General features: G+C 50.2%; 1 protein-coding gene across 1 annotated transcript in view; it reads left to right on the top strand.

Annotated features, from left to right (window-relative positions):
* Nucleotides 1-24,326, top strand: part of LOC113931939 (kinesin-like protein KIF28P) — a 50,355-nt gene extending 26,029 nt beyond the window's left edge. Inside the window, exons 8-23 of the mRNA XM_027610194.1 lie at nt 759-826; nt 2,589-2,698; nt 3,265-3,386; nt 4,534-4,624; nt 5,595-5,649; nt 7,073-7,196; nt 8,273-8,417; nt 11,815-11,933; nt 12,452-12,559; nt 16,395-16,669; nt 17,905-18,039; nt 18,752-18,918; nt 19,159-19,265; nt 19,514-19,661; nt 19,944-20,134; nt 23,713-24,326. Coding sequence (XP_027465995.1) covers nt 759-826; nt 2,589-2,698; nt 3,265-3,386; nt 4,534-4,624; nt 5,595-5,649; nt 7,073-7,196; nt 8,273-8,417; nt 11,815-11,933; nt 12,452-12,559; nt 16,395-16,669; nt 17,905-18,039; nt 18,752-18,918; nt 19,159-19,265; nt 19,514-19,661; nt 19,944-20,134; nt 23,713-23,865 — 2,118 coding nt within the window. The 3' untranslated portion in view covers nt 23,866-24,326. The remainder of the gene's footprint in view (nt 1-758; nt 827-2,588; nt 2,699-3,264; nt 3,387-4,533; nt 4,625-5,594; nt 5,650-7,072; nt 7,197-8,272; nt 8,418-11,814; nt 11,934-12,451; nt 12,560-16,394; nt 16,670-17,904; nt 18,040-18,751; nt 18,919-19,158; nt 19,266-19,513; nt 19,662-19,943; nt 20,135-23,712) is intronic.
* Nucleotides 24,327-25,082: the final 756 nt, after the last annotated feature.

The raw sequence follows: 25,082 nt of genomic DNA, 5'->3' as shown, positions 1-25,082 counted from the left end.
TGTGGGAAGGAGCAAAGCCGGGCAAACTCTGCCTGCCTCATGCTTGCGGTCCCGATTGGGAGAGAAATGCTCACTGCCTGGCCTGTTCTGTGCATGCTCTCCCAAATTCACAGCAGAAGACATCCTTGTTCTCTATCGCTGAATCTTGCCTACGCATTTAAAAATATTTCAAAGTTCTTCTGGTTGTGTTTGCCCGTGGGCTACAGCGGGCACATCCCCCAAGAACCTGGACTAAAAAAGGGGCCCATAAGATGCTCAGAATGTTAGACTACAAAGTCAAGTGTAACAGGTCTACAGGGCAAGGCCCTGACTTGGGTGCTACGATGCTTTAACAGAGAAAGATGTGGTTTGGGAGGAGGTTAGGCATCACTTAAAAGAGTATTGCAAAGCCAACATCCAAGCGCTAGATCCTCTGTGGCTCCAATCCTATTTCCGGCACAGTTATCTTAACACCTCCTTTGTTTTAATTCTAAAGTGGATATGCTAACAGTATTCCCTTGAAAGTGTTGCTGTGTGTGTTGTGAATCTGTGTCATGTGTTTGTGTTGTGTATCTGAGGTGTCTGTGAGCTGCGTGTGTCACGTGGGGGGTATATGTGGGGTCAGCATATGCGATAAATGTGTGTCGCATGCGTTTTCTGACTTGTAAAGCTTGAACAATACTGTAAATTGCAAGATATTCTATGAACATTAGCTGTACAAAATCTACAACAAAAAAACCCTCTAAAATCACACAAGCTGAAAGGGCTATTTTTTACAGATAGCAGCCATAAGCCCTGCTGACATCTGCTATGAAGAAACTTTGTCCACATTAAGATATGCTGAAAGGTACGGGTATGAATATTTACTATCCCTAGTAGCTCTCCGTTCTAAATCTGCCAGATTCTTCTGGTACCCTTCTACCCGATGGGATGGCAGTTGGGGAAGAGGTCCGGGAGGAGACAAGACAAAATGCTTCCTGGGAACTGGGGCCCTTCTGAGCCTGTCACTCGGTCGCTCCAGCTCCGCATGGGAGAGGCACCGGGCGCGCAAACCGATGGGGAAGGGCTTGCCAACCCCCCGATGTGATTGGCATCATCCTCCCTGTATTTTCCTGCCAAATAGCATGGCCATTCACACATTTCTGCCCTTGTCACATGGCCCACGGGGAGCGCGGAGTGGCAGGCAGAGGACTTTTATGCTAATAAGGTGGGAGGTGACTCCCCGGGCTGGCAGCCACTTTCCTGCTCCGTAGCTTTCCCCCTGGGCTCATTCTCATTTCTCCAGGCCCTGCGCATACAGATTATACTCTCAGAGTAGGCCTGGCGGTCATCGGCATCTCCTCCCAGGGAGGGTTCATCATCGCCAGTTTCCTTCTGTCCACTGGGGCTGGGAAGCAAGTCTACGCACTTAGCCTGGGGAGGAGGCTGCAGCCCAGACAGGTTCCTGATTTTCAAGGCAGGTATCTGGATCCTGCTTCTCCGGACCCTTTTAAGATGAGGGTACAGGCCGAGGGATACTCTAAGCAGGGTAGAAGCCACAGGCTGCCACCCTTCCTCCTTCCCTATGCGTGGCGGACACTGAGAATCTACCACCGAGACCCACCTATCGGGTTCAGATGGGACCTTGGGATTCTGGGCCTCCCCATTCCTCAGCTGCATACCATAGGGAGGGAGGTGATTTCTCATCAGAGTCAGGGTGAAGAACAACACAGGCGATCAGGCACGAACTGTGCCGGACACATGGCAGATGCTCAAAACCATAGTTGTTACTGTGCCACCAAGTAGTAGCCACTCGTCGGAGTGGCCTGGGCTCAGGGAGGGAGCCTTGCATTTCAGGGACACAGACTAGCGTCCTCCTGCCTCGTGCAGCCTCAAGACCGTGTTACATCATTAGACATTTCTTCCAGCATCTGTACCACAAGCTCGGATCTTTGGGTCATTTTTGTCTCTCTGCTTACCAGGTGCAAATCTGCTGCCAGCAGATTTCACGTGAGACACTATGTGATGCAGAGGAAGGAGAAAACAGTAGCCAAATGTCCCGGGCTCTGAGCCCAGATGTGCCACGGGCTGTGTGACTTGGGGGCCAAGCCTTGGAGATCCTCTCTTCCTCAGTGAAAGGAGTAAGGTGGCCAGAGTTAGTAAATAAAAACACAGGATCCCCAGTTAAGCTCAAATTTCAGATGCAGAGCAAGTCAGTGTGTTAGTGTAAGTATGTCCCATGGAATACACTAGAGGCAGTGAAAAAGTTAACCCCCAGGACCCCCATCAGCCTGGGGCACGTGCAGAGCAGCGTGGACAGCCTCCAGGGTTGAGTTAGGACAGTTGCAACCGCCCTGATTGCGTAGACTCTTCCATTAGTGGAGTCAGCCCAGTCGGCCAAGTGCATTCAGGACCCAGGACGTGTCAAGGCCGGGCTGTGGGCCCGGCTGAGCTGCTCATGTTCATTTGAGCAGTAGACATCACTCAAGTTCCTTTTGGCCTTAACGGTTCACTGGAACCCAACACAGTGGAATCACCTGGGCTGAAAGGCTCCTGTTTTGCCAGTTGCCGGCCAGTGCTCTGCAAAGGGGCCCAGGGCCTGAGTGTGTGTTCATGTTTGCACATGGAAGGGCTAAAAAGATCCAGAACAAAGCTGTGGTCAACACCTCGACGCTGATGAGAGAGTCAAAGGCAGAGAACAACAAAGTACTGCTCACACGTGGAAATGCCAGGATGGCAGGTAAATTGAGTCTGGAGTCAGTGCCCGGTCCAGGCCAGGCTGGGAGCACGATGGAGGGAGGGACCGGCCGCAGGCTCAGCATGAGGCTTGGCCGGGGGTGGGTGGGAGGGGGGGGGGGCGAAGACCTGCCTGGAATCGCTGGAGCCCTAGCCCAGGCTAGGGCAGCCTCTAGGAACATTTTGGCCCTGGCCTCGGGGAAGCACACTTTATTTTGAGGTAACCGCAGAGTCGCATGCAGTTGTAAGAAATAACGGCCCTGCCCTTCCTGGAGGGTCATTTTCAGTCTCATTTTTATTGCCATTTTTATTCTGAAGCCATGGTTTCTACCGAGACTACGCTTTCCTTCCCAGAATTGCACGGCGTCCATCTGTCGTTTATTCTACTGATGGTCTCAGGCAGTTAAATGATGTTCAACTCTCCAGAAACCTTACTGGCAGCACCCCGACCTGCACCATTAATCCCTGGGGGCAGCAGAAGAGCTCACGGTGTCCCAGCTGGTTATTAGTTATTCTGCTCCTCCCCCTTGACATTGCATACCTGTTGCTGAAAATGCCTCCCCCTTCCAGAGCAGCCGGCCTGCCTGCTGGCAGAACCAGGGCCTGGGCCGCAGACTGGCCAGCTGACCTGGGCGCACCAGCTGGAGCAGGCTCGGGAGGAGTGGCATCAACAGTATCTGGCCATCGCCCAGGTGAGCCTCCCTGCCTCCACCTGCAGAAGCTGGGCCCAGCGGGGAGCTGCGGCCAGGGGGATTATGGGAGTGGCTTCTGTTTTCAGTGAACATGTAGTATGGGAGATGTGACAATGACTTACATCAATGCTATCGGTGGGGACGAGAGGGAAGGAAGCCAAGAGGCTTGATGAGTGAGGCTGAGGGTAGATTCAAGGCTGTCAATAATTACCATTCAGGGAGAATTTGAGGACTACGAACTGTCTTGTGGGGACCATATTGTGCCTACCCTGTCATTCACTGGCAGTATCAGATCTAAACGGGCTGCGATGTGAATTTCGTACGTGGGTCAGGGAGATGCTTCTTGGTCCCCCATCCACAGCACACTCCCACCGTGACCTGGCCCCCCAAAGCCACAGGAAGCCTGGAAGAGGGGTGAGCCTCAGGCCGGGGGAGCCTAGTGCAGGTGGGGTCTGCAGCACCAGGAGGCCAGTCCGAGTTAGGGCCCAAGGATTCTAGAGTTGTGGACAGTAACAAGGGGAAAGGCTCTTGCTCTCCTTACTCTTTGTCAGAATTCCAAGATTTAAAAGCTTTCCTTGTGCCTGCACCATACAGTCCGGTTTTCATTGACTAGATCCTCTAGAAGTCCAAGACCAATCTGTACTATACTCAGGGATGAAACACGTTCAGCTGACCAAGAGAGTCCTACAGCATGTCCCATTTTGTCATCAACGTCTGATGACCAGTGAACTCGCCAGTAGGCCCGGGGAGCATGAGATACAGGGGAGAAGGCTTTAATGGAGACCCAGGGAGGGATGAGCCCAGTGAGGCACTGGCCTGGAGCATTGGGATGGCGGGGACTCAGGGAAGTAGAAGTCAGGGTGGAAGGGGTCGAGGCAGGGCAGCCAGGCAGGGGGAACAGAGTTGGAGACGGGCTACACTTGGCAACAGTCCTGTCCAGATGAACTCAGGCCCCCGATGGCTGGCCTGCCGAGGGGCTCACCCCTGCTCAGTCGAGCCCCCAGCCACACTCAGCCTTCCTCGTCCGGGTTCGCTCTACTGGGCGATTTGACAGGACGCATAGACAAATGGCTTTGGTGCCAAGTGGATAGGAATGCTGCTCTCTCCTGAGCATGCAGGCCCTAGGACCTCTCCATGTCTCCTCCAGGAGCGGCAGATGACCGAGACCTTCCCTCACCTTCTCAACGTCAATGAGGACCCACAGCTCACGGGTGTCCTCAAGTACTTCATTCAGGCTGGTACTCACCCCTCTTGCCCCACTCTGCGCCTGCCCCTGCTTCTTGCTTCACAAGCATGTTTCTGGTTCTTTTGAATCTCTCTTTTTGTGGTAAATATACGTAACATAGAGTTTACCATGCTGACTATTTTTAAGTATACAGTTCAGGGACACAGTGCTATGCAACCATCACCCCGATCCATCTCCAGAACCTTCCTTCTTTCCAAACTGAAACGCTGTCCCGATGCAACAATAACCCCCTGCCCTTGCCAGGATCACATCATAAGTGGGCTGCACTTACAACTCTTCTAGGCACCCCGTATAACTGGAATTGTACAATACCTGTCCTTTTGTGACTAGCATGTTTCACTGAGCATAATGTCCTCAAGGTTCATTTGTGTTGTAGCAAGTGTCAGATCTCCTTCCTTCCTTTTTAAGTCTGAATAATAGTCTATTATATGTGTATACCACATTTTTTTTTAATCTATTCAAACTTTGGAAAATGGCATCGGTATTATAGTAACATCTGGCTTTCTGCACCCTGGCCTTATGCGCACCCCCAGACAGGAGAGGGTTCATGCGGGATGGAAGTGGGGGGCAGCCCCCCAGGGGGGCCGGCATGGTGCTCTGGGCCCTGTCCGGGGGTCAGTGACAGGACTGAAACAGAGCTTCACAGACCAGGACCTTCCCCGTGGCCAGGCTTCACTGCATCTCCCAAGGCCCAGACGAAACAGTTTCTTCCTCCAGAATTCCCACCAACAAGGTGGAATTTGAAAAAAGTTAGGAATCCCACCAGGACAGCGCAGAATGTAAAACAATTATCCCTAAGGCAGGGTGGTGTCCAAGGACTTATGACTGAAAATCCTAGCAGCAAAATCCCCTCGCACGATCCTCTTGGAGATGAAATAGCACTGCCCAAACATGAGACATGATCCCTGTCCAGGTCAAATCCTGACAAACTTTGAAGACCAATTATCCCAATTCTTTTCAAGGTTCATGTGACGCTGGTCGGGCTGCGTCAAATGCCATCCTTCTTCAAGGTTTAGGGTAAGTCTACACGAACCATCTTTGTCCAGCATGCATGAGCTGTGACCAGTCAGCCCATGGGAGAATCTCAGTGTTTGTCTGGTTGTCGCCGGGCCAGGCCACAAAGCCTGCTGGACAACCCTGAACAAGAAAGTACCAAACTGTCCTCAGGATCCACTCCAGGGCTTAGGGAAGAAAGCCTTGGAAGGGCTTTCAAGCTCTCACTGGAATCCCTCTGCTGCGCCCACCTTGTCTCCGATATGGGGAGAAAGGGGAAGGCCAGTGGCTAGATGCTGTATGAGAATTTAGCACACGGGGACATAAGTAGATGAGGCCAGAGAGTAAAGAGAGAGCCCACCACAAGTGGTTCACATCTTTCGTGGTCTTAACCACTGAAGCAACAGCATCCTCAGACCTCTGTGCTCAGAGCCCTCCCTCACCAACTGGACTAAGACGAAGCCCAGCCTCTGAGGTGATCCCCCCCTACGAAGGGCGGCCCTGCGGAACCCTCTGATGGCCCCCACAAACTCGCAGCTGTCCCGTACCTCTGTGGCCTGCCCACAGATTTCCAGCCAGGAGCCTCAATCAGCTCATACAGAGGCTTGACCGACCCATACCCCTGATGTAGCTCAGCCCTCCTGAGCTAAAATGCAGGGAGAGGAGGGGAGGGGGCCTGTGCTGACCCTGCCCCACCAGCCTCTTGGTCTCTTCTCCTGACTCGTCCTGGGGACCCCCCTCCTCTCCCTTTCCAGACCACTCCCTGTGGGGACCCTACACAGATCTGTAAATGGCTGAACTCCCGATGAGCCGAGGTTAAAACCTTTCACACAGCATCCCTGGGCACCAAGCAAACAAGCAATATGGATGGACATGTGTCTCAACACCCAGAACATTCCATGACAGCCAAGGAGTCTAGGAACATTCTAGAACAGTTAAGAAGCTAGTCATTCAGGGCACACAGATAATGTCTAGGGGGCAGCCAATTTCTGACACCTCTGACATCGATCCCCCAACTCTTTAGCGTATAAAGTCTGGATTTGTATGATAAGACCCAGAAATGGATCTAAACTTCTCTGTGGTGTGGACATTATTATCAGTCATTAGTAGTCGACTGCCCCGGCATCCCTTTGGAAACATCTTTGCTTTTCATGTCCCCCCCCTCCCCCACTCAGTCCTGCTGGCCTGTGAGTTCTCGAGAACTCTAGCCATGACCCTCCTTGCGGCTCTCAGCCCTCAGCCCATGTGGTTCTATTGGTAAAAGAATTGCTTTGTTGTCCTTCTGCACCTGCTTCTCCACCTGCAGACCCGGGAGCCACAGCCCCAGACCGCTTCCTGCCACTCGGCGGCCACGGGAGGTCTTACTGAAGCAGGAAAAAAGACAATCAGAACTGTTCGCTAAAGTCATCATTGTTGTGGCTCCTTAGACAAACTCTCGTCTTTTTAGAATTTCAGATAAACACGCTTCCTTCACCAATCTGGATGGGAAAGTGACGGTCACGCCACAAAGCAAATGCAAAGTTGTCATTAATGGGGTGCCCATCGTGACCAAGACGAAGCTGCAGCACCTGGTAAACTTTCCTGCCTGGTCATAGGATTCCCTAAGTCCAACCCGAGAGCTAGGATGGGGGTCCTCGACAGGAGCACCGGCTCCCGCTGTGGCGAGGGCCAGGCAGGGCTGGGCGCCAACCACCCCGTGTCCTTCTGCGACAGTCACAATGGACATGGTCACAGCCTGGGGTTGGGAGACCTGATATTAACTCGCTGTGTGTTCTTGGGCAAGTCACTTCACTTGTCTGGACTTCATCTACAAAACAGAGAGGAGTGAACTAGAAGTTCACCAAGACCCTTTCCAGCTCTAATGTTGTATGATAGCTTAGACTTCTTTAAAAACCTGCCACAGGGAGGGACTGTAGCCCCTCGAAGAGCTTGGGCTCCCCATCTCCTCCCCATGCCCCAGCCTGAGTCCGCAGCACTGTAGGGCCCAATCCCTTCTTCAACCCATTGCCCACACTGTAGCCACAGAGAACCTTCTAGACAAGCTACTTGGATTAGACCCCGCCCTCCTGGAAATCCTCAGTGACCACACCTGTGTGAGCGGCCCCATCGCTCCGCCTCCTCCAGTCTCACTGCTCCGCACGGAGGTCACACTGACCTCTTGATCGTTCAAAACATTCCAGGCTCTGCTCAGCAGCGGTCTTCTCTGCCTTGGTGAAACTTACCACCCCTGACGTCTTAGCTTAAATAGTGCGCCTCGGGAGAGGATTGCTCGGATCCCCAGTACGTATTAGGCCCCTCGTCCCTTCTGCAGAAGCGCCCCCTCTCGTTCAAGCATCTCTCTCAGGCTATTACACTATTTGTCTATAAAGTCCTAAGAGGGGAGGGCCCAGGTCTGTTTGGTCCCCACTGGGATTCCCGATTCAGAGCTTGGTGTGGGATACTGAGGAAAAACTGAAAGCGTACACACAAAAGCAAGATGCCAACCTCTTCCTCCCTGTTCATGGGTCTCTTCCCCGTCTGGGGAACTCGTGAAGGTCTTGTGATTTAACACAGTCGGACAGGGCATGGGGCCTTGGCCTCCCCTGGGGCAGGCTGATCCCACACCTCTGGCCTCCATCCTTCCCTGAGCCACCTGTCTCCTCCCTAGGACCGCATTATCTTGGGATCCAACAGCGCCTACCTCTACATTGGGTTTCCTTCAGAGAGAGGCAATGAAGACTTGAACAGGTTTGACTATGACTTTTTCCAGCTGGAGAGAGCAGCTGCAGAAGGAGTGAGCGTGGACAAGCTCGGTGAGCAGCCCAGGGCCCTGCGTTCCCAGCATCTTCCACGTGCTGGTCTGAAAGCAACGGCTTTCACTGTGTGCACTCCTGCCTTCCTTAAGAAAATCATCTTTTACTGTTTCAAAGGGCAATGTTTGGAAAGTTAAAACAGATTTCCATGTCGATGTAGAAATGAGGGCATGTCAAAGATTTAATTCATTAAACTGTTTCTTTAGGGCACCTGGGTGGCTCAGATGGTTAAGTGTCTGCCTTCAGCTCAGGTCGTGATCCCAGGGTCCTGGGATCAAGTCCCCGCAACGGGCTCCTGGCTCGGTGGGGAGCCTGCCTCTTCCCCTGCTCATGCTCTATCTCTGTGTCTCAAATGAATAAGTAAAATCTTTTAAAAAATAAAAAATAAACTGTTTCTTTAACAAATGGAGAAGAGAGTGGTATATCCAGTTGACCCTTGAACAACATGGGTTTGAAATGCATGGGTCCACTTATATGTGGATTTTTTTTTTTAATAAATACAGCATAGTTCTGTAAATGTATTTTCTCTTCCTGAGAATTTTCTTCTCTCTAGTGTACTTTGTTGTAAGAACACAGTATGTAATACATAGAACAGACAAAATATGTGTTCATCAATTGCTTCCTGGTGAGTCTTCCTGCCAACGATAGGCTACTAGTAGGTACGTTTTGGGGGAGTCAAAAGTTGAGTGGATTTTTGACTCTAAGGGGGGTCGGGGCCCCAACCAATAGTTTAGTGAGCGGACACTGCGACTTCCCCTTAAGGGATCAGAATCCCTACACAAGGCTCTGCCAGGACATTTAAAGGACAGTCATCCCTTTTGCCTTATTTCCGTGTTCTGGAGGTTCTTCTCCAGAGTCTCCCCTGCACTTCACAGCTGCCGTGTGGCTCTCAGACATAATTCCCACTACGCCGTGGCCAGTCCACCTGTCCTCAGTGCCTGGACACGCTCTGCCCTCCTTCCCCAGAGCCTCTTGCCACGGCGGGGAAGCACTGTGTGGGCAATTCCTCAGTTTTGAAGCAATTTCTTGAGACGTACAGAAAAGTTTCAAGAGTCGTGTGTAGGACGCTCACACACACCTGAGTTCCTGTGTCAACATTTACTACACTTGCTTTATTATATATCTGTAATGTGTGTATATATATGTAAATATGTGTATACATCTTTAAATATATATAATTTTTTCCTAATCATTTGAGAGTAAGTGGGTTGAGAGTAATTGAGAGTAATATGGACTTGATGCATATTTAACTAATTGTTTGTGTCAACGGTGTCTTTTATAACAACAACAAATTCAAGTCCAACATCCAAATAAGGACCACGTTCAGTTGTCACGTCTTTGGTCTCCTTAAACCTGGTAAAGGTCTTTGTCTTTCATGACCTTGATGTTTTTAAAGAGTAAAGCCCAGTTGGTTAGCAAAATGTTCCTTAATTTATCTTTTTGGTGGCTGCCCGGTTTCTCCACTGTGAAGTTACTATCTTTTTAATTAATATATTTTTTAAGATTTTATTTTTATTTATTTGACAGAGAGACAGCAAGAGAGGTGGCAGAGGGAGAAGCAGACTTTCCGCTGAGCAGGGAGCCTGATGCAAGGCTCGATCCCAGGACCCTGGGATCATGACCTGAGCTGAAGGCAGATGCTTAATGACTGAGCCACCCAGGCGCCCCTTTAATTAATATTTTGAGAGACTTTGATATGTAGATACCCTACATCTCGTCATACTTTCATCCATTAGTTTTATCATCCTTTGATCATTCTTGCTTGGATTATGATGATGATTTTTGTCAAATGGTGAATCTCTAGCTCGACCCTTTCTTCTACATTTAGTTGAAAAAAATCCACTGTGAAGAAGAAATAGTCTGTATTTGTTTAGTCACTTATTTATGTCAATGTGAACTCACAGGATCCAATTTTACACAATGGGTTTTAATCTGTTGCTTTCAGGGTTTTTTTTTGATGCACAAACTGTCCGACATATGGCCTGAGGAGTCCCTTCAAGCTGACTTCTGTGTCTTCCTGACATGTCCCCATCGTTCTTTGAACACCAGCTTCCTTTCTGGCAGAAGAACATATTCTAGGTTCATCTGTGGACTCTCAGTCCCAGCACTGGAGTCAGGCACTTCTCCCAGCATCCTGACTCCTTTTGGTTGAGAACGGCACTTATAAATCAGGATCTGTGGGCTCTTCTCCAGATGGATGCTCCCCCAGGTCCTCATCCAGCCTCAGTGGCGCTCAGCACCATCTTACGGAAATGACCCTCAGTAACTGTTTCTTGCTACCTACTTGTGCTCTGCTTGGCTTCTTCATCCAGCTGCCTTCCCGATAGCTCTGCCTGCACCTCCCACAGACATCTCAACCACTCACTGCACCCTATTTTCATACCCAAGATTTACCACATTGGCCGCCTCCCTTCCCTCACTTCGTGATCCAGTCCACCTTTCCTCCCTCGGCTTGCACTGCCATTTCTGTGCAAGCCACCTTCTTCTCTTGCCTGTTACGGTCAGGCTGAAAATTATTCCTCAACTTCTCAGTGTAAGAATAAAACCCAAACTCCTTACCATGGCCTTGAAGGCCCTATATGTGGCCTTGAAGGCCACCACAGCCTCATCTCACACCACTCTCTCCTTACCTCACTTCGAAACTTCCTGCTCTCCTTGTGCTCCTGCAGCACACACCAAGCCCTGTTCTGCCTCAGAGTTGAGAGTCCCTGATGGAAGGCAGCGCGAGCCTGGGTCTGACAGGGGGACTGGCCATCCCACCATCTCCAGGACCCCCAGCTGTAAGCCGCCCAAGGGACAGAAGTAAGAACAGGTTACCTGCTGTTCAAGAGGAATCCCCAGACCTTCATGTAGCCAACCACGCTTTACACTCCCCACCCTCCTCCCGGGACGATCTGCAGCTGCTTTGGTCAAGGACCCTGAGACCACTAATTAGAACCAGAGGCAGGGAGCTTCCTGTCGTGACACTGCCGAGATTCATGGGTTGAGATGAGTAGCTATTTAAGAGAGAGTCGGGTGGTGGTTTTTCTCCACACTTACTTGGTTTTGGGTGTTTTTTCAAGGTTTATTTGAGAGACAGAGAGAGAGCACATGCATGAGTGGGGAGAGGGGCAGAGGGAGGGGGAGAAGCAGGCTCCCCGCAGAGCAGTGAGCCCCACGCAGGACTCGATCCCAGGACTCTGGGATCATGACCTGAGCCGAAGGCAGACGCTTAGCCCACTGAGCCACCCAGGCGCCCCTGGTTTGTTTGTTTTTTTTTAATTACATGCTTGTAATTTTTAAATGCAGACATTTGATGAACAATCGAACGAATGAGCAAGCATATGAATTCCCTTGTGGCTGATGAGTGTCCCGGAACAGGTGGCCAGCGCTCAGGGGCACTGTGCTGTCTTCCTAGGGGCCGCGGGCCGCAGGGAGGGGAACGCAGACCCCAGCGTGCTGGCCGTGTTCCAGGACTATGTCAAACTGATGCCGCTGGTGGCGGAAGCAAATCAAATGGGCAAGGAGCTGGAGAAGGTAAAGAGCTAGGAGATGGTACAGCGCCAGGTCCAGGAAAGGCCCGGAGAACAAGGTCCACGGCCCCTCACGCCACTGTTCCAGCTGTCTCGGTGGTATGGATGGGGAGGGACATTGGGCCTGGAGAGGTCAGGACCCGGGACCCCACCGGGAGCCAGTGACAAAACCCAGGTCAACACCCAGAACTGACCAGTCCCAGCCGCTAGCGCCATTCCTTCCACCTCTGGCCACTGAGGCCGCCATGGCCACCAGGGCCCCAGACCCCAGGACCCCAGACCAATGCTTGCCTGCCAAACCACCCCATCCCAGATTGCACTCCAGCGGGGTTTCTCTGAGCCCGGCACCCCAAAGCCTTCTAGGCCACAGAGAGGACCTGAGCGGGGCTTGGCCCCCTGGACACAGGATCCCAATCCTCAGGAAACTTGCAAGAGACTTACACGCTTTGGTAGTGTCAGAGACAGGGAAAGACAGGGCTGATAAATGCAGGGTGACTTAGGGCAAAGTGTTTCTCTTGCCAGGGACTCAGAATGGAACTGAAGGTGAAGAATTTAGCGTCGTCAGACTCTAGGGGCTACGACCTACAGAAAGAGGTCATGGTGAAGGTGACCCACCAAAGGACTCATGAGGTGAGGACGCCTCTGGGGACGGGGTTTCTGAGGCACTCTTCCAGGGACAGAGGTCAGTTCTCCCCGACAGCCTGTGGAGACCCAGTGAAAGGATACCATGTGTTCTGAGTGTGAGCTGGGACTCTGGGAACAGAAGACCCCTCCTCTGTGTTTCCCTCCTGGGCCTCTCTCCCACACAGCACCAAGTTCTGGGATTGGTCCCAATCACCCGCACTGGATACTTTCTGTTGATTTTTTTTTCCAATTTTTATTTATTTATTTGAGAGAGAAAGAGCATGAGCAGGAGAGGGAGAAGCAGGCTTCCTGCGGAGCAGGGAGCCCGATATGGGACTCGATCCCAGGACCCTAGGATCATGACCTGAGCCGAAGGCACCCAGGTGCCCTATTTCTAACATGACTTAAAGGCTTGAGTACCAGAAGGGAGCCTGAGAGTTTATCCAACTGATGGTGGTGTCTGTGTGCGAGCAAGACAGAGACAGAGAGATGTGCCCGTCTGGAGCAATGAGAAAATCTGCACTCCTGTTAAGATTCCAGAAAAGGCTATGGCTGATCCATTCCCATGTTTGCCTTTGCTCACTGGCAGGAGGGTCCTAAAACCCCTTGCCTTTCCCTCTGCCCAACAGAAAAGACTGGGATGCTCTTTTGGTGTCCCTTACATATTTTTGCCTTCGGAGCAACCCCCGGACCTCTGGCTCCAGTCCGACACACACTCCTTAGCCCGTCTTCCGAGACGAGCCCCGACTTCTCCAGGGGCCTCCAGGTGGGCTGCTCCCTCCCAAATCCATGGCCGGAGTTGGCAAACGTGCCGCTGGCGAAGGGGACCATCCGTCACTGGATGATCTCCTCTACCAAGCAATGAGCTGTTCCTTCTCTGGGTTTCACACTTCTGTTCATTCCCCCAAAGTTGTCAAAATCTTCTGGGTCAAGCCCGCTGTGTAAAATCTTCTTAAAACTGTGAAATGCGACACACGGGGAAGATAGTCAGGGGCCTGTGCCTGTGTTTTCTGCCACGTGCTGGGGTCACAAGGTCATGGCTTGAGTTTAACGGGCCCCCAGGCTGGGAGGGCCCAGGGAGCAAACCTGAGCCAGGCCAGTCTCGAGCCCGAACTTGAGACATGTTCCTGTTCTTTTCTGTCTCTTCCTCTGACCAGCTTCACAGTGGCCTCCTCTGAATCATCTGGGGTGAGGAGAGAGGGGAGACGTGTCCCATCCCTTCACGTCACTGTAGCAAAGTCCCCCACCACCGGGGAGGCTCGAGCAACAAACCTTTATCTCTCACAGCTCTGGAGGCTGGAAGCCCAAAATCGTGGCATGGGCAGATATGCTATCCGGTGAGGGACGGCTTCACGGGTCAGAGCGGACACCTTCTTGCTGGGTCCTTGCATGGTGTTAGGGGCCTGGGAGGGCTCTGGGGCCGCCTTCATAAGGGTGCTAACTCCATTCATGAGGGCTCCACCCTCATGAGCTGGTCACCTCGCATAGGCTCTGCTTCCTTATCCCATGACATCGGGGGTTAGGTTCCAGTGTATGGATTTGGGGGGACCCAACATTCAGTCCAGAGCAGCAGGCTTGATGCCAGCTCACCACACACCCCCAGGGCAGCTCTCAGAGGTCTTGCTGTGAGACACCCACCCTGGGAGTCAACCTGGACTTCTGTGAGGCCTTCGGAGCTGAATCCTCAATGTGTGTGTGATTATGCTTTTGTTTCTTGTGTTTTCTGGAAGGTGCCATGAGGACAGAGAAGCTTTGGTGATCCAGTGTTCCACATGCCTCTCTGGGGCCAGGCATGCCCCCTGAGTTGGGGTTGGCAGTTTCCTGCTGTCTTGTCAGACCTTGTTTCAAGGAGATCTTTAGTTTTTAAAAACTGTTTTTCATGTGATTCTGTGTTCCAAGGCTTATTGTTTATTATGGTTTAAGATGATTTGAAAACACTTTATTCAGCCTCTTCTATTAAAAGCAGAAAGGTTACCTGAATCACACAGGCTGCCCTGGCCAGAAATAGAAGGTAAAGCAGTGTTTTTGCATCTTAGGGTTAAGCATGTCCTAGGGGAGAGCATTGGCTGGCTTCTGTAGAAACCACACTGGGCTCCCTTGTAAGGGGCTGGGTGCTAACAGATTTTGTTTCTATTTTTCTTTCTTCTCAGAAGCTAATCTTACTGATCTGTCATCTTCAAGGCTGTCCATTTCACCTTTTTAAAAGTATCAGTGACTTTTCCTCGAAAGAAGGTACTCCTTCCCCAGGAGCCCACCTGAAATGTTGGCGGTTGGTCATTCTGGGAACGCTCTGTGGGTCTGGTTCTGGAGGCTCGAAGAACAGCCTGGTGCAGAGCGGCAATGTGGAGAGACACACTCGGCACATTTTTGGTGGCTGGTCTTGCAAACGTTCACCTCAGACTGTGAACCGTGAATGCCACTGGGAGGAGACAGGACCCACGGGCTGCTTGTGTGACCGTCAAAGTCACACATCCCACACAATTCAGGAGCTGGCCAGGGCCATGGGAGGAGAGGGAGGTCATCTACACTGGAATGGCTAGCCACACTCACTTTTCAGGAGTTCCTGTGCAAAAGCTTCCAGCCAGGGAGTCTGTGCCCAGGGTCACCCCCGCCGGTCCCGCAGAGACTCGTTGACCTGTCACAGGGCCCGCAGTCTGCTCTCCGCAAGGAGGCAAGCAGCGGACTGATGATCTGGGTTCCCATGATCTTAGCTCCTTAGCCTAAGGGTCTTGAAAAAGCCCCCACACTCTGGAACTTGTGTTGTGCTCTGTCCGCATAGCGTTTGCTGTGGCCACATTTGCAGGGACACTTGGAGGACAGGGCTGTGCCTCACTGTACTCAAGGCAGATGAGAAAAGAGTCTTTTAGTGTCTCGAGGATGTTCTTTTTTTTGAAGACACATTAACACTCAGAATGACGTATCTATTAGTTTCTTGTGTTTTCAAGTTGCTCAGAGGAGGTGCTTAGTTTACCTGGAAACCACTTCTGATGTGACATTTATAGTCCAGAACATTCCATTTCACTTGCATGCCCCCCCACCGCCCCCACAGCTTATGCTTCTGTCCTCTTTCTCAGCAGCCGTGTCCCTCACCCAGTGAGGGGACAGACAGTGGCAGGCTTTCTCGGGGCCATGAGCTCACACGTTTATCATCTTATAGTTCTGTAGCCGCAGGCCCAGCCCAGGCCTCCCTGCACAAAAAGCAAGGGGCTGGCAGAGATGTTTTGCTTTCTGGAGCCTTGCGGGGCACTCAGTTTCCTTGTTTCTTCGAACTCCTAGAGGTCCCCACATTCCCAGGCTCATGGCCATCATGATCCATCTCCAAAGTCAGCCATATGGCATCTCCCTGACCTGGCTTCAGCCACCGTCTCTCCGTGTCTTCTGCTTCCTTCCACACTTAAGGTCCATGTGATTACATGGGGCTCACATGGATAATCCAAGTGAATCTCCCCATTTTAAGGTCAGCTGATAAGCAAACTTGATTCCACCTGCAACCTTACTTTCCTTTGCCACATGAGGACATATGGGCAGGTTCCAGAGACTGGGACACAGACATCTCGGAGGGCCATTATTCCGTGGACCACAAGCCTCAAACCTCCATTTCTCCTGGGAGGGCCCATTGTCTAAACCCTTCATCATCTCCTCTGAGCTGTTAGGCTCCAGCAACTCAAGGAATGCTGAAGTGATGGGTCAGGAATGAATGTGGACGAAGTTTGATGAGAGTGTGGTGTGGTCCTGAGTACCCCGAGCCCAGTCCACCTGAGTGAGCATGCTGGGAAAAATCAGGGGAACGACCCACGAGCAGGTAAAGTCATACACTGGTGACCCACCTTTGTATTTCCAGGTGTGGATCTGGTCAAAAGCCAAGTTTATCAATAGGAAATTCCTAATGGAGGAACTTTACCAGCGCTTTCTAGAGGGGGAAGATGGCCGTGTGGCTCAGGAAGATGACCCTTTCTGGGATCCCGTCGAGGTCGTCCACCTGGGCTCAGCTCACATCTGGCTCCAGCCACTTGCCTACTGCATGAAGCTTGAGGACCAGGTGGAGTTCCTCAACTGCGATGGAATAGAGGAGGCCGTGCTGCACATCCACGTGACGCCCTGCTCCCCGGCAGGACAGTGGGTGTCTCCTTCTCCCCCTAGCCTGGCCCTGGGTCTGCCCAGCAGAAAGCTCATAGTGTGCCTGCGTTCTCCCAGAGCAGGTGGTCAGCTTGGTGCCCAGCAGAGCTTATTTAGTCATGATTTTGCCTCATCAAATTGGGTTTTTGCCATGGCGGCCAAATCGGCTGACCTAGACTATTCCAGAGCCTGGTGGGGAGGCCCTAGAGCCAGAAGCAGAAAGCTGGTTTTCCAGTTCCTCCCTTCTCCATCCTGGGTATAGGTTCTGATCTTTTTTTTTTTTTTTTTTTTTGGTTCCTTTTCTCCAGGTAGAGACTGAGGTCCCTTTGTTCCCTGACCTGGCCTCATTCTGGGTGGTTATCCGACCTTCCGTGGGGATGGGCTTTGCTTTAACTCTGTTGTGTTGCCTCTTACCCTCCTTCTGGGGAGTCTCCTCAGTTCTCTCTTCAGGCTGTAGGCAGTTCAGGCAGTTTTCACAAAAGCCCAAGTCTCTTACCAATGCTAAGCAAAGAGGCAGGCAGGCAGGGGCTCTGGCCTGGGGGCTCAGTCCCCTTGGGTGCCCACAGCAGCCTTTTTGTCTTTCTGAAGAGGCAACAGGCTCAGGAAGAGGGCAAGAGGACTGCAAGGTCCTGTGACCCAGGGACCAAGCTGACCATCAACTCACTGTCTTTGTTGGACTCAATGAAAGTTTCCGGTCACTGGGCCACCTTGGGCTTCTGGGCTACTGGATGGCTGATCTCTCACGGCAAGTTAGTAAGGCAGCATTTTAGTTTCTAGGCTTTGGTCTTTGTGAGCTTGAAGGAAGTTGATGTGAGAGACAGCCCCTGTTGGAAAGCGGTCCAAATTGGTTTGCAAACTTGTAGGCTTGGAATTGACTCTGGACTGTGAAGATTTCACCAAGGAAAATGGCACCTTGAGGAGGCCGTGTCTGGGCAGCCAGCTGGCTCTCCCTGGGTAGGAGCCCCTCTCACCCCTGGGAACCTACCTAGGTCTCCACTGCTAGCTCAATTATCGCATGAAGCGGTTATATCGCTGTCTCCTCCTCGAGAAGGTTGTGAGCTCCTTGAATGTCTCTTGAATGAATGAACTCCACAGCTGGTAACATCCCCTGTCTTTTCTTCAGAAAAGTTGGCCATCTCTTGAGGAGTCTCAATGATCCTCTTTGACGGCAAAATCCTAACTTGCTTTGGCCCCGGCTAACACCTGTGGTCCATGTTCTCCTTCTCTGTTTGCAGAGCATGTGGTGAGGAGGATGTGGTTATTGACCCTTCAGAGTTGCTGGGCAAGAGGATGGATTTCCAGATTGGCCTCGTGCGGTGCCTTGGCATTAAGTGGCTCAAGGAAGGCGCAGAGCGGGGCATTCAGATGGGGTACCAGCCTGCCCCATGGAGCTGTGTGCACACACCATCCCCCCTTGTGGGCCCCGGTGGGAGGGAGTTTTTCCTTAAGTTTGAAAAATGAGTGTATCATGAAATTTTCTTAAGTTTCTCTGCTTGCTCAACCCCAACATGAGTATTTCCCCATCTGTTTAATGGAAGCCCCACCTACTTCTAGGTTGCTGGACAGTAAGCCGTGTATGCTGAGAAGAGTGACTGAAACAGCAGAGATTTTAATTATCTGATAGAATACCCAGTAAAGCTGTATTATCTACATGGAATAGTTTTGGGATTTTTTGAGTTGGAAACAAAAGGACTGTATTGCAATATGGTGGAAGCACCAGATAGGCTTAATTAGGCTAAAAAGATTTTAAGCGATAAAGGGAAGTTTTGAAGGACAAAAACCAATCCACCGCCCCACATGGAAAATTAACACTTTTTGATTGATGTAGAAAGTATTTATCAAAGTGTTTATCCATTTCCTTTCATTTCATTTTCCTTTTTGTGAGACATGTAATACTCTCCATGTAGTGATGCTTCTCACAGTAAGTAGCTGAGACGTTGGGGGTAGCACTCGCGAGAAGCAATTACAGGTCACCCTGTATTGACTGACCAATGCAGGCCATTGTTCTTGGGCTCATCTGATCCTCTTCTTTGTAAATGTGTCCCTTCTGGTTTTAAATCATGTTTTCTGTTCTTTTCTCAGGTACAGAATTTATGATCTTTCAAGCACTTTCTATACCAAGCCTGTATGGAAAATTGTGAATCCCCAAATAGAAGAAACTGTCCAATTTACAGCTTTAAATGCATCTCAGGAGTTTCTGAATTATTTACAAACAAATGCTCTCATTGTCGATTTATGGGGTCTTCAAGGTACCCTGTTTACTTCCTCTTTGGCATGATGCCTTCTTCCATCGGATATCATGTCAGTGTATCTAGGGCTGCCGAGGGAGGGAGGGAGGGAATCAGGGTCTTAACAGCCAAGAGTCATCTTCTCCTGGGTCCCTGGGCTCTAGTCCATGGGGGATTATATTGTTTAAATCTCTTCACACGACACTGGGGCCAGACAGCAGAGAGGTTTCTTTCTTTGATGGTGTCCCCCCCACATTGCAGAAGGCTGTGCCCAACTGAGCTGCTCTCAGCCGGACCCCATGGTCACAAGTGAAGGCCACATCATGGTGGACACCAAGAAAATTTCCACAGTGATGGATACAGGCCAGGTGTGCACATTTATGTGGCAAATAGACATGGCAGATGATGAAGAAATCCCAGGTGACAGCCGCTTAGGGATCATCAGTGTTCCCTCCACTTGACAAGTGTTTTCTTGATTTATTCCTGTGTTTGAGGGGCTTAAACCCTGCTCACCAACCCCCACCCCCATCTAGTTGTCCCCTGGTAGTAAAAATTGCCAGTCCCAAAGGGTATGCAAAAAATCCAGCAAAAGGCTAAACGGACATGTTTTTTGTAGACCACCTCAAATCAGATATCAGAACTTTATATGAAGTTGCTCAAGTTAGAACAGGAGATGGAACTGCTCAGAAACGTTAACAGAGCCTTGAGAGAGGAAAATGTGCTGCTCAAATACTCACTTGAGAAAGCTGGTTCTGCTCAACAAGGTGAGAGGCAACCCAAGTCTTGGTTGTTTACTTTCTAAACTCCTACATCTGAGAGGTGTGTTTGTATTTCTAAGAAATTTACTTTTTAATGAGTTGGCCTAGATCTTGTTTCATTAAAAAAAATGCAGAATTTTTTTTTTCCTTCTGCCGGGTAAGATTTCTCTGGAGGTGTCTCTGTCGGTGTTTGATAAACGCTGCTGGTGGAATGCCACCAAAGTAAATACACAGATACTTGGGAGGAACAGATGATTAAATAAATATTATCTTTTCCCGCTACCTCAGCACAGAAGCCTTCAGATAGTGGGAAGGTCACTCAGACACCAGCACAACTCCCCACAGAGGGAGAGATTCATCACACGTCCGCTCAGCAAGCCAGCTCTGACAGAGAGTTGGCCAAAGCTCTGAAGGTCTTCTACCAAAGCCTGAATGTGGCAAGAGGACAGTTTCTCAGACTGAGACATTACAAACCTCCTGTGAGTAACCAGAATCCCGGGAGCAAAAGCAATCTTTCTCCATTAAATTCAGGCATTTGAGGGAACGGCATTGCTTGAGCTTGGGGAGGGGTGTGTGTGTTTCAGCAAAAGCAGGGCTGGGGGCCTGAACCATGTGTCCCCTGCTTTCTTGGGCAGCCATCTTTGCTCTTGCTTTTATCCCAGTGGGACATCTGGCTGCTTCCAGGTATTGGCATTCATTGACTTTGTGATTAACAGAGTATCCCCGAAATGCAAATTGGGTTTATTGTTATAAACCAAATAAAATACTTTAGGAGAAAAATCATGATTACCTCAATAGATTCAGAAAAAGCATATGATAAAATTCAGCATCTTACCATGATAAAAACTCTTAGCATATTAGGAATAAAATGTGCATTCCTTAATCTGATGAAGGCCATCTTAAACACAGAGCAAGCATGAGGCTGAGTGGCGAATCACTGAATGCTCTCCCTTTTACATCAGGAAGAAGTCCGAGATGCTAGCAAACTTTACTTCTGTTTCCCACTGTATCTGAGGCTCTAGCCAGTGGCACAAGCCAAGAAATACAAGGTAGAAAGATTGAAAAGGGGAAAAAAAGTCATAGGAACAATAGCACATTTTTATACATTATTTACTAAGTGCTTTACAGTTACTACCTCAATCCTACAACAACTTGGTGCAGTAGGAACTCGGATTAGCCTTCTTTTACAGTTCAGGGGTCTCAGGCACAAGAAGGGTTAAGTAACTTGTGTGAGGATAAACAACTAGTTAAGTAGCAGGCCCAACCTCCAAACCCAGCAAGGGGCACTCCACAGTCTGTATTCCTTCCTACTACCCCGGGTTGCCTCTGTTTTTATTCCCAGATGACATGTTTATGTAAATTAAAAATCCAGAAGAATCTAGAAATTAACTAATAGAATTGCAAAGTTGCTGGTAAGAAAATTAGTATTTAAAAATTAACTGCATTTGAATATAACAGCATCAAACAGAACTGCCTTGTATAAGAGGTGCCATTATAATTGTGTCAAATATATAAAGTACTCAGGCCTACAACTAACATAAAACTATGTTTTAAAAGCCCATAAAACTATGGACTTCTATGGAGAGCATTTTAAAACTCGCTTGAGAGATGTTAAGGAAGATCTAAATAAGGACGAAATATGCCATGTCTGCATGGTTGGGAAGATTTGCTCTTGCAAATCTGTCACATCTCCCTGAGATTCCGTATAATCCCAATCAAATGGAATGGGGTCTGACAAGATGATTCTGTAATTTAGATAGAATCGCAAAAGCAAAGAACGGCCAAGACCAAGACCCCAAAACAGCATGGGAAGACTGGCCACCTAACACCAAGGTCTGTTTTAATGCTACTGTAGCAGACGGTAACACATCGGCCCGATACACATAAAGTAACCAAAGGAAAAGGGCAGAAGGCCCAGAAATAGATTCACTCAGGACTAGAGACTTGATACGTGACTGATGAGGAACCGCAGTGGACGTGGTGAGGATGGATTTTTCAACAAATGGTGCTAGAATACATACACAAAAGGAAAGACGAAACTGGAGTCTCACCTAAGACGATACCCAGAAATCACTTTCAGTTGACAACCAAGGACCCAACCATGGAAGGAAAGAGCCTGGACAGGCCCATGAGCTCACAGTGGGACAGGACAGGAAGGCAGCCGGCTGTCAAGAAAAACACTGATGGACGCACCTACATTAAAATGGTAAACTTTGGCCCAGATACCCAAATAAAGCCAAAAGAAGTTCGGAAGGGTTATTTACAACACATTTAACATACAGCTAACTAATATCCAAAGTAGGGAACTACACAAATCAAAAAGAGAAACAGCCCAGCAGAAACAACAACAAAGTGATCAAAAAACCGAAACAGGAACTTCACAAAAGAAACAAAAAAGCCTATAAATATATGGAAAAGTGCTTAACGTCATTAGAAGTTTGGAAAACACTACCTGAAACCACAATGAAACAGTATCATAAACCCAATCGTACTGGCAAAATTTATAAGTCTCAAAACCCCGAGTTGTGGCAATGGTCTGGAAAGAATGGTAATCGGAACGACCACTTAAAACACTTTTTTGCCATTTATCCTATAAAAGTTGAATGAGCACCTACCCCAGAAGCCTGCCACTCTCCTCCAGAGTCCGCTGGTCCTGCAGAGGATTCAGCCCCAGTGCCCTGAAGCAGAGGTTCTCAAAGTGTGGTCCCTGGCCAACAGATCCAGAACCATCAGGGTCTCAGAAATACAAACCCAGGGCCCCTGCCAGCCCTCCTAAACCAGACCCCTGATGTGCAGCCCGGGAGTCTGTGCTTTCACCAGCCCGCCAGGTGACTCTGCCTTAAACTGAAGTTTGAGAACGATCTCACGAGGCATTCAATGTATGGAATGAATTCATTTCTCTCCTTCGCGTCCAGAATGGTACTCGTTACGCACCATTCTTGAGAGAATTGAGAAAACAGTCACGCAGATCATTTCCTGGTCTGTGGTTCAATGAGGAACCGGCTGCAAAACTCTGCAGACGCCCACACCTACGCACACTGGCTGTTCTTACCATCACCCCCAAAGTAGCCCCAAACTGGAAACGCCCCAATGCACACCCAGCGAAGACAGGTACCACACCCTCCATACCATGGAACTCCATCCTGCTGTGAAAGCAAACTCTGGCCTCATGCAACACGGGGAGTTTCAGCCCCAAGCATGCTGACCTGCAAGTCACGAAAGGTACCACCCAGTAGGATTCCATAAATGATCAAGAAACAGGCAAAATAGACTGTTTAGGGCTGCATTGCGGGTGGCGAGTCAGGCTAGCAGTTGTGCCTGGGGGCGGGGTAGGGGGTGCGACCAGGAGGGGCTCAAGAGGCAGAGCTCTTTCTGGAGCAGGTGAATTCACTCTAACACATTACAGGTACTTGTCTGTGTGTTTATCTCACAAAAGAAAGAAAGAAAAGCTTTTAGGTGAAAAGCTAAAAATAGGCCATAGCCCGTTTGTATTATTTCTCATCAAACAGTATTCAGAATATATAAACAAATACCTTTAAGAGAATGAGTTGGTCAGAAAACACATTGGAGAAAATGGCTAAGTTACCTGAGCATCCATTTCATGAGTGATCCTGAAGGCAGAAACCGAAAGGCCCCGCGGGGACGGGCTGGGCGCCCGCTGCCCCCTCCCATCTCAGCACTGCCACCCTCCAGCCCGCCCGCACCCCGGCAGCCTCTTCTCGGGCACCTGCTTCCCTGGGCGGGGGGGACACGGCAGCCCACCCTCCTCCACCCATGGGAGAACCCCCAGCCCCACAGGGACCTTGGCAGACCTCAGAACTTCTCCAGTATTGGAGGAATGTAGATCATTCCAACCTGAGAAACTTGCATCAGTTCCACATGTCTCCCTATTAGCAGCACCTTCCAGAGGCTGAGTGCGCCCCCGGGTGACTCACCACCTCCACCAGCAGCTCTCAGCCGCAGCGCCGGGAGAACTTCCTGGGCACCCCACTCACACCCGCACACGTTTTCACTCTAATCACATGAGGCAACTGTCCTTTTTCCCCTTTATTTTCAGGAAGACGATGGATTGCTTCGACCGTTTGTACACCAACAGTCACAGAGGTTAAAAGACTTTGGGGAGCTGCTTGAATCCAGCTTGTGGAGACTGAAAAGTGATGTTGCTCGTATAGTGAAAGAGAAGAGAGCGTGTTTGCTGCATCCTGGATAGTGTGGGCTCACCGACCGAAAACACCTGAGCTGCGGGAGAAGCTGGCTTGTGCAGCCCCCGAGTTTGATGAACTTGGCTCTCAGCTGAACTGTGCACTCAATGTACCCAACCCATTTCTCGTACTGTTTCTGTCCTTCAGTTTGATTTCAAATCATGTAAAAATGAATCCACATCCAGGGTGAAGGTGAGCTGGGACTGGACTGTCTCGGGCTAAATCCTGTTTAATTGGTCACTTCCCAACTGCAGTTTGAGGCAAGTGCCTTCCCCTCGCCAACTTAAGCCTCTGGTTCCTTATAGGGGAATGACAACAGTACTAATTGCAGATGGTTAACGAACATAAAGAAATACAAGGGTGCCTGGGTGGCTCAGTTGGTTAAGCGTCTGCCTTCGGCTCAGGTCATGATCTCAGGGTCCTGGGATTGAGCCCCACATCGGGCTCCCTGCTCGGGGTAAGGCCTGCTTCTCCCTCTCCCTCTGCCCTTCCCCTGCTCATGCTCTCTCTCTCTCAAATAAATAAAATCTTTTAAAAGTATATAAAGGAATATAAAGCACTTAGAACAGTGCCTGGCACACTGAAGCAATTGAGAAGCATCGGTATCTTTACAGTAAACAGTTTGAAAGTTCAAATAAAGCTGTTTTGATACATTTCTTGGGGTCAGACTTGGAGACAAATGGTTATTTCAAGCCCCTCATTTTGTATCCTTGCTCAGGGACAGAGTTGATATTCTGTCTCCGCAAGTTTATCTGCAAACTGTCCCGCGCACAGCAGAGTACGGTCTGCTGGTCTGCGGGGGTCAGTCAGGCCCAGGTGATCTTGGTTCCACACAGGGCTGCCTGCCCGGGCTCCACCAAGGGCCGACGAGCACCGAGCACAGGGCGCTCTGGCAAAGGCTGCAGGGAGCCCCCGATAGAGACGGCAGGAGTACTACTACCGAGGCTCCATGAGCACAACATGGCAGCTCATGGGTCCTTTGTTACAGTCCCATGAGTTTGGCACAGTTACCTCCATGTTGAGGCTTGAAAGGATAAATGAACAAGGCCTGTCCAGGTCTCTGTGAGTGAGCGGTGGGCTGACTCAGGAGGTGGTGTTCCTGTGGCAGAACTGCCCCCCGGGGGAGGTGGGGGGGGGGGGCGCGCCGCTGGGCTGATTTGCATAAGAAACCAGGAAGGAGGAAACAGAGGCAACAAGCCCAGTCCTTGCTCCCTAAAGAGTAAAG

Source organism: Zalophus californianus, chromosome 10, assembly GCF_009762305.2.
Source record: "Zalophus californianus isolate mZalCal1 chromosome 10, mZalCal1.pri.v2, whole genome shotgun sequence".
In the NCBI taxonomy this organism is placed as follows: domain Eukaryota; kingdom Metazoa; phylum Chordata; class Mammalia; order Carnivora; family Otariidae; genus Zalophus; species Zalophus californianus.
This window is presented reverse-complemented; position numbering and strand designations above follow the sequence as displayed.